Source organism: Aplysia californica, unplaced genomic scaffold, assembly GCF_000002075.1.
Source record: "Aplysia californica isolate F4 #8 unplaced genomic scaffold, AplCal3.0 scaffold00161, whole genome shotgun sequence".
Classification (NCBI taxonomy): Eukaryota; Metazoa; Mollusca; class Gastropoda; order Aplysiida; family Aplysiidae; genus Aplysia; species Aplysia californica.
In genome coordinates, this window is record NW_004797431.1 from 62,629 (window position 1) to 71,199 (window position 8,571).

At 41.5% G+C, this 8,571-nt stretch overlaps 1 protein-coding gene across 1 annotated transcript in view; it reads left to right on the plus strand.

The window, feature by feature from the left end:
- LOC101859099 overlaps window positions 1-6,373 on the plus strand; it is a 6,756-nt gene extending 383 nt beyond the window's left edge. The window contains exons 2-4 of the mRNA XM_005097666.3: window positions 1,982-2,276; window positions 3,390-3,537; window positions 5,404-6,373. Of these exons, the coding sequence (XP_005097723.1) occupies window positions 1,982-2,276; window positions 3,390-3,537; window positions 5,404-5,769 (809 nt within the window). The 3' untranslated portion in view covers window positions 5,770-6,373. The remainder of the gene's footprint in view (window positions 1-1,981; window positions 2,277-3,389; window positions 3,538-5,403) is intronic.
- The last annotated feature ends 2,198 nt before the right edge of the window (window positions 6,374-8,571 follow it).

Here is an 8,571-nt window from a genome sequence, read left to right on the forward strand (position 1 = left end):
AAGTTTTGTTCTGTTAATGTGTCTACACCGTGAACAAAAGAACTGATTAGAACTCAAAATGGGGAGAAACTAGTAAAAACAGTCACTCGCTGTGATTTCTTCATGTACCACCGGTGATCTTAAGATTTTTTAAACCTGGCTAAACTACCACAATGGACCTAAATGACCCCGAAAAATCTGTACCTTGCTTTGCTGTTATCGATATTGTAAGGACGTGTGTACCCCGGCAAGCAAGTCTGTATAAAGACAGCAAAGCAATCTGAAGTTGTCTAAACATAATTAGAAGCATGCAGAGAAAGATGGAGGAAAAACAAAAACAATGTGAGGCCTTCGCGAGCTATATCTGGCCATCTAGTATGCCCAGTTGGTGTAAAAAGTCATCCTGCATAACTGTACAACGCACAAAGTCTGAAAATGGTATGGGTTTAACGCCTCTATCAACACTATTGAGATATTTAAAAGGCGGGGCCTCCGAGTTTAACGTCCATCACCGAAAGGACCAAGCCAAATGGAAATTTCGTGTAAAGTGCCTTTACCAAGGACACAACGTCGGACAGAGCTGAGGCTTGAACCCCCGAACCCGCAACCTCACGATTACTAGTCCGGTAGCCTAACCACTAGGACACCGACGCCATTTATAAATTGGAGGAGCGACATTTGATTTTGCCGATTTTGGGTTGTTCTATGCACATTAAGAAGTTGGCTGATTTTTTAAGATCAACCAGTTCTTTGTCTAAAAATAACATGGAAACAATTGAGAAAGTCTTTGTTCTCCGCGTAAATTGCTTTTGAAAACATGAGGGTGGGTTAATATAGTGAATTTTCACAATAATTGTCGTTTTTCACAAAATACCATCCTTTTTTGTAGTTTTTTACTTACTCTTTCCTTAGTTTTCATCCTTTTGACATGTAACTTTCAGGAAACATAGATTGTAGGGCTACCATCAATGTAACAGAGAGACATTTGCGAAAAAAATATTATTTTTCCATTGGCAAGCAATTACACAACCTAAATTAAGAAAAGGTTTTTTATACTGTGGGAAAATTCATCTTATTTTTTTCTTTTGCACTTATTGAAAAAAAACTCGCTGTTACGCTGATATGGTCTGGTTCAGGTATACTCTCCCCATATTTGGTCAAATTTGGTGAGTAAATAAGAAAACCTTAGGGATTTGAGTTTATTGTTTATTTTCAAGATGGCGGCAGTTTCCATAACAACCGCTGTAGCTTTGCCAAAATAAAATTGCGCATCAAGAGGTTTCCGTATGCCTAACTTAAATGTGTACTTAGATTTGATCTCGGGTAACAAAAATAGAAAATGGTCCTCAGGGTCGCTCCTCCCTTAGTCTGAATATATCGAATATATCAAATTTTGGACACAGGTAAAGAAAATGTTCATGGCAAGTTCCCTACCAACCGAAAATCCTTCTTTCATCCATTTCTAGGTTGGGTTCTTAAACAACCTCACTTAGCTTCAGTACATTGCTTTGTGCATTTCTACTGAGTTGTCATTTCAACCTCCCCCCCCCCTCTCCCGGGCTTTCGTTCTATCATTTCATATTAAATGTCGTTTTGAATGTTTACTTTCGTTCTACGTATATTGTTTTGTGCTATAATAATTAGTATAGCATCCGGCCTTTATGAAAAAATTCAATTCTCACTGAGTCGCTATCTGGGTCTGTTCGTGACAGATAAAATTAATCGCCGTCTGTAGAGTTTCCTTCAAAGAACAGGCGTTTACTGCAGTTGTTCATCCACTCTTATCTATTGTCAAATATACATGTCGTGTTGTAGTTGAACGATCAGGGGGGAAATAAGAGTCCAGTACTTTTCTAATGGGACCAATAACTGAACCCGTAAATTTCCAACAAATGCCCAAGCCATATCGCTTGGCTACGATGCCTTACACGCAGCCAAACCGTGATACAGAACTCCTGTCCACCAAAACTTAAGAAACTTGTTTCCTTCACTAAATTTCTAGGCTCTGTCATCGTCTTGGACGCCTCCTCTGACGTCATAGAAAAGAACCTGACTCGAACTGCAACCCTGCGCTGTAGCTTGGATGACACCACCTCATCACTGACTGCGCCTGTGGTGGGTCGTCGTGACATCACACAGACGGCTACCAATGTAGAGTACGTCACTTCAATTATAGTGACCCGGGACACAGGTGAAATTGTCGCCAGAGTAACCGAGCATGAAACTGCCGAGGCGTTGGTAGATCAGGCCAGTCTGCGGGTGTTCGGTAACCTCTCGGTGACCTCAGGACGTCGCGGGTGAGACTCCTCCACGTTTTGCTGTTTTTTTCCATTCTTATCTTTAATATGATCGGGGTGCGCTACTAAAGAAAAGACATTTGGGGAACGGGGATTCGGAGGCTGATAAACTTGAACCCTGTGTTCCCAGAACGTTGTTATTCTATTGTCAGTACGGGTGTACTACTGGGGTACACCAGGCAGTTAGAATTAATTAATTGTGGTGTACTTGTGGTTGCTAAATCTTGAACCCATTCTCGGTCGCACCACAGATACAAAGTCTTCCCTGAGGAGGAGATATATTTTTATTACCCTACCACTCTGATACTGCCTTGACCATCTTCTTATTTCTTTGTCTCTTTTTTCACGTGATATCTTCCTCTTCAAAGAGGGCTTCTTAGTCCACATGTGACAACCTGCTTGCCTCTTTTACAAGCCTGTCCCCCATATTATTATGCCATCTACAATGGGATGTGAGGATCTCCTCTGGGTAGTTATTTTCAAGTGTATTATATCCACTGGGTTAAAACGGCAGCGCTTAGGCCGTGGGCTTTTTTGTTTCGAGAATTGCTTAGACCCGGGAGTACAAAGAGCCCTTAATGAGAGTCACGTAATTTCAGGGCTGAGTTCGCTCCCTCAGACCCCTGAAAAACCTGCTTACGGGGAACGTCTTCTAGTTCTAGACGCATTATGAGATCTTTGAAATAACTTAAGCGTTGAAAAACAACTTTGAACCCCGTTTTCGTTTTGTCTGTATCTGAGCTTTCGCCTCTCATTTAAGTTTCAGCTCAGTAAAGAATTCCTCCATCGTGTTTATTCTCACAGTTTCTTACTTTCGTGTTTGATTGTAGACGACGGTTGATGCTTTTGACCCACATCACGACTCTTTAGGAATTGCCTGTCAGGGGCATCCCGAACTGTATGGAATACTACGTCTTGGTAGAAAGACCGAGATACAAAAGTACAGATTATCTTCTCCTCTTAAAAATCGAAATCCTTTTTCCTGCAGGTGTAATGTACATGTATACCAAAACGCGTTCTTATATCAATCCACATCTTTGCTGTTCTGAATAAAATGTTTCATTTTATTTTATGCCGAAGCAAGAACTGAACTGACTCTGTGTGTCCTGGCAGGTACATGGAACTGACCTGGAAGTTCCCGACCCAGAGACAGGCCGGTGACTACAAGTGTGAAGTGAACGCCATTGACGATAACGGCCATTTTGTCACGTTTTCAACTTCGCTAAAAGTCAACGTCACCACACCATCGGTGGAAGATGTGGTGAGCTCAATGCTGACACTCACGACATTTTAGTTACAATGCTAGTAATCCTACTGTAATACTAAAATCGGATGGACCACAGCGCTCAAACACAGTCACATATTTTCCATTCTTACTTGGGTCGTACGTCCATTCTCCTCACAGTCACAGGTTGCGTGAAAGAATTGTGAAGCGTGCTGACAAAATTAATTACTTCTTAGATTCAAGCCTGATGGAAATAGATACATCACGCTTATGCGTGAATTATTTCGTTAAATGTTTCGAATGAGCCTCAGTTCGGATTTTACTCTCTGACATTCATCATCTGGTGATACTTTTCGCTGACAAATAAATATTCGGTGACTCTCTAGCATAATCAAACTCAGACGAAATGTGAATACACTATAGCTGGTACCTGGTCTCCATGTTGTTACATTAGTTTATGAGGAAATCAGTCGGCACAAATGAGAGGCATTCTTTCCTACTATTGGTCCGAATTTTTAGCTGTGATAATTCAGTTTGAGATCCAATGTTTCATTCACTTGCATAATGAAACCAAAAAAATATCTCAAAGACATTACTTTTTGAAACCAAGTCATTCCTACAGAAGATGATTGTCCCAAGCCTGCATAAACCCAGAGTGGAAATGTAAACTACAATTAATTACGAAATAAAACTACACTTTTAATGCCACCAATGACATTCTCGGGCCTGTATAAAAAGATTCTTGCCGCAAGTTATCAGACCACTCCGGCGAGTAGACAAGAAAGGGGGCTCTCGTGGCCAAGAGGTTAACGTGTTCGCCTCTCATTCAAAGGTCCCGAGTTCGAATCCGGAAATTTTTTTTCCACTAAAATTGTCTCCTTTCACCTCCTGTTCCTCTTTCAAGCAATGTTCTATCGTCTACTTTCATCTCCACTTTCTGCCCCCTCCCTCCTTTGCCCCATCCTCTGGGCTCCTGACTCTTTCTGCAGCCTTTTTTCTGCTACTCCATGGCTCTTTCTTACTGCTGTCTTTTAGCCACGCCCCTGATCTTCTGTTAGGAAAGATCTACACCAAGCCTTCTCGGAAAAGGATAAAAAATCTCGGAGGTCCCGTGTGCAAGTTGCGCACGTTAAAGATCCCTTGGTGATCTAAACTCGATAAGAGTACGCTTCGCCGCCACCTGGGCAAAATTCAAAATTTCCTACCAACTGAAAATGTTTGGTGAGTCCCGCGCGCTCATATGACCTTATGCAGTTGTGGGCGCCGTAAAACACTTTTTAAAAAAAGAAACATCATGGTAAACCTTCAGCTAAACCAGTTGTCAGACCGGTCCGGCGATAGACTAAATCAGAAACATCGCGGTAGACCGGCAACTAAACCGACACCCAACAATAATTGAGCATGCCGCGGAACTAACGCCTGGTGTCAACTTTGTATTCCTATGTGCCATATATAAAATTGATGTAACCTTGACTCGTATAGTTCCACAGTTTTATGCCCTTTGTGAGATTCTACTTGAGGGTGGGATGTTTTCTGTGAAGTAACACCGTAGAAAGAAAAATAAGCACGCCAAGTATACACCTGTTTTGTTGAAATGTGCTGTTAGGCTCATTGATTCAATGTCTTATTTCTTGAAATAAGATAATACAAATGATGAAAGTTTAAATAATTTTGCTCATTATCCCTCAGAAATTATTTTTTTCAACTTGAAGGAAGTATCGCCTCAGAAGGATAGCAATTCTGATTTACAAACACAAGAAAAGAAAAGAAACAACCTCAAACAATTCACTTGTGCACACCACAATTCCATTCATCTTGAAATTTAATCAAGAATAAAAATGGACCAGGTTTGGCACATGGTGAAAACAATTTAGGCAAAATTATTTCTCTGTATGAAAACAGGTAGACCAGCTGCACGTCACAAGTAACACGGTCGACCGGCTGGCAAACGAGGTAGCCGAAATGAAGTCCCTTTTGGCAAACTTCTCTGGAGTACAACACGTAGAAGCCGGGACTCTCAAGTGTGGTTACCCACGTTACGAGTACTATGTTGACGACCAGATCCTGACGCAGAAGTTCCGGAGTCCTTACGACAAACCTCCAGTGGTCACCTTGGGGGTGACCGTTGTCGATTTCGGAGATATTTATGAAGATGCCCAGTTTGATGTTTCTCTTGTGAGCGTGGATGAACAAAGTTTTACTATACAATGCGAGAAAGGTCGAGGCTACAATGCCTATAATATGACTGTTAGTTGGATGAGTGTTTAAAATAGTGCCAACCATGGACAATGGAATACAGAAATAAACTTTGCAGTGACCTCTCACCCTTTCACTTACGCATCAGACAGGACAGATGTTTTTTTTAAAAGTATTTACTCAGTTTGCTCCCGTTCAGCTCATTAGTACGACGATTTGACAGATTGTAGGAGGTGCTCATTGGCAGGATCGGTTCGGTTCCGTTCGCTTCGGTTCGGTGGTTCGAAATTAGTCGGAGCTAGTCAGATTTTCTTCATGGAGAGGCAAAATCTGCAATCGTGGCACAATTCGAACGAATGCGATGGTGACTTTCAAAAACAAACACGCTTGTTTTCAAGGCCATGAGTCGAACCTGCCCGAAACGAAATGAAATGAACCGAACCGAACCTATCCTGCCGATGGGCACCGCCTATTAGGGAAGCAACAGGGCAGACATGAACTGTTTAACCATGTTAATGATGCTAGAACCTTACTTTTTGAGACAGTGAGATGTAAAAATCTATTTTATATTAGTGCTGAAATTAAGAAGTGTCAAAGAAAAGGATAAGAAACCCTGTGGGATACGTAAAATACAGATAGAGAGAGAGGAGGAAAGAGAGACAAAGAAAGAGAGTGAGAGAGAGAGAGAGAGAGAGAGAGAGAGAGAGGGAGAGGGAGAGATAGAGAGAGAGAGAGAGAGAGAGAGAGAGAGAGAGAGAGAGAGAGAGAGAGAGTGCGTGTATGCACTGGTGCGTGCGTTCATAAGTGCGAGCTCCATTTTTTGTACTCGGAATTTGAAGGGCTATCATTGACGATATGACTTTATCGTATGACTTTATCGTATCGCTCAGTGTGTGTGTGCCACCTTGCGTTCAGTCAACAGCGCTGTGGATAAGCCTAGTTCATGAATATTAAATTGTGAAAGCTGCTGATGGTTTTTATTTTTTCGGGTTGGTGAATGAAAGTGTGAAAAAGTTCAATTCTACTATTTCTGTGGAACACACCTGGTTAAAAAAAAATTCCTCAGCTTATGCAGTATTTTTAACTTGACTTGTTGAACTGTCCCAAAATGAGGGGGTTGGGGGATGTATTCATGAACTATGTACGTTTAAAACTTTGCTTCATACGGGTGCATTAAATTTAAAGAGACGGGCAAAAAAAATAATTTTACCACGGCTACAAAACGATGTAAAACTAATCTTTTTATTCTGGTCGAAATCTTACTTCTACTTCCGCGTGGTAAGCAGAGGACAACAAATACTCAGCAAGACTTCAGAATCGTAAATTATATCTGGCTCAAAAGATTGCATTTATTCGCAACAGAAGCGGCAAAGTGAAAAATCAGTTTCAAAATTAAAGCAAGAATTCGGTGAACCCTTCTGGTCCAAAAGGCACCTTATGTTTTATTAGTCCAAATGGAACCTTGCAGTCACCGATCGAAAGGAACGCTCCCATTATTCTTCTCACGTAAGAATTGAGTTGGTTTTAAAAAAGCATGAGTTATAGTGACTTCACTCTTCGTAGCGTCGGTGAAGTTTCATTTCCTCGAAAATGCACAGCACTAGAAAACAGATGGGGGTCTTCAGTTTGCTCATTGTATAGATTTATATGCCTTTCTTTTTTCAATGCAACAAGAGCAGACCCTTAACATTTTTCATAATAAACACTTTTGAAGTTGCTTGAATTTCAGTAGGATATGTCACTTAAGCGCGAAAAAGTACCTTGAATAACATCCCTCTAATCCAGGGGCGGTTTGTTAACTGGGCAAGACCGGCGGTGCGGTCAAATTTTTGTCAGCCGGACTGTTGACAAGAGATGTATTGCTGATGATGCTTTTCATTCAGTTTTAAGTAAATACGAATAAACATGTATCAACATTCAAAAAGCACCTTGCCGATTTGAATGCGTTCAAATAGACAAGTGTGATTCACTGCTGTTTTGTCGCGACTGAGCCTCATTCCTTCAACTTTGTTTATCGCACCAGCTGGTAACGTTAAATCGTCTCCGGTCAAGCCGTCACGTCGCGGAACTTCGTACGAGGACAAACGAACACGGCAGGTACAGCGATGACGTCAGTCCGCTGGGCAAATCCATCGACTGCCCTAAGAGCGAATATAGCATCCCTTGCTTGCCACATTGGCCTCCGTGTTGCTTACAAAATCAGTAATGAGACTGTCTTGAGTCTTGAGCAGTACAGCATATGAAATATTTTATCCGCAATACATGTACTTATCATTCAGCCTTTCTCTACCTATCATCAGAACATTTATTGTCAGCACGGCACTAATCTTTTTTGTTTATTGAATTTATAGCCACTTATAGTTCCTGTTTGGTGACTATTCATCGCTTTCTCCCCACTAATAACGTACCTGGCCCATATGATTCTAGCCGGCGAAAAGAGGAATCGTCTAGTGAAGATATATAAGGAGAATTATAACAAGGAGCGATAGACTCTCGGCTGTCAGAGTCTGGGCCGAAAACAATGGACCTACCCCCTCCCTTCCCTCACCTTATCCACTGTCACCCCGGCTAGACACCAAGTTCTATAATTAGCATTTGACACACTTCCCCATTTTGTTACAACAGTGTTCTGAGAACTGAGAAGTGTGATGAAGAACGTTTGATTACATAATGATGGAAAACTGTTGTGTGCTAACTTTGTCCAACTTTGTATAGTATCTGATTGTTGACTTAATCTGCATGGGACAGCGTCATTGGTACATTATGAATTGACTTTTTGCCATCATACAGTACTGTTCTTATTACATATTTACAGGTCGAGTGCTCGTCGATATTATGTGAGGGTGTGTAGAAAGCAGGGGCAGCTCGTGGGGC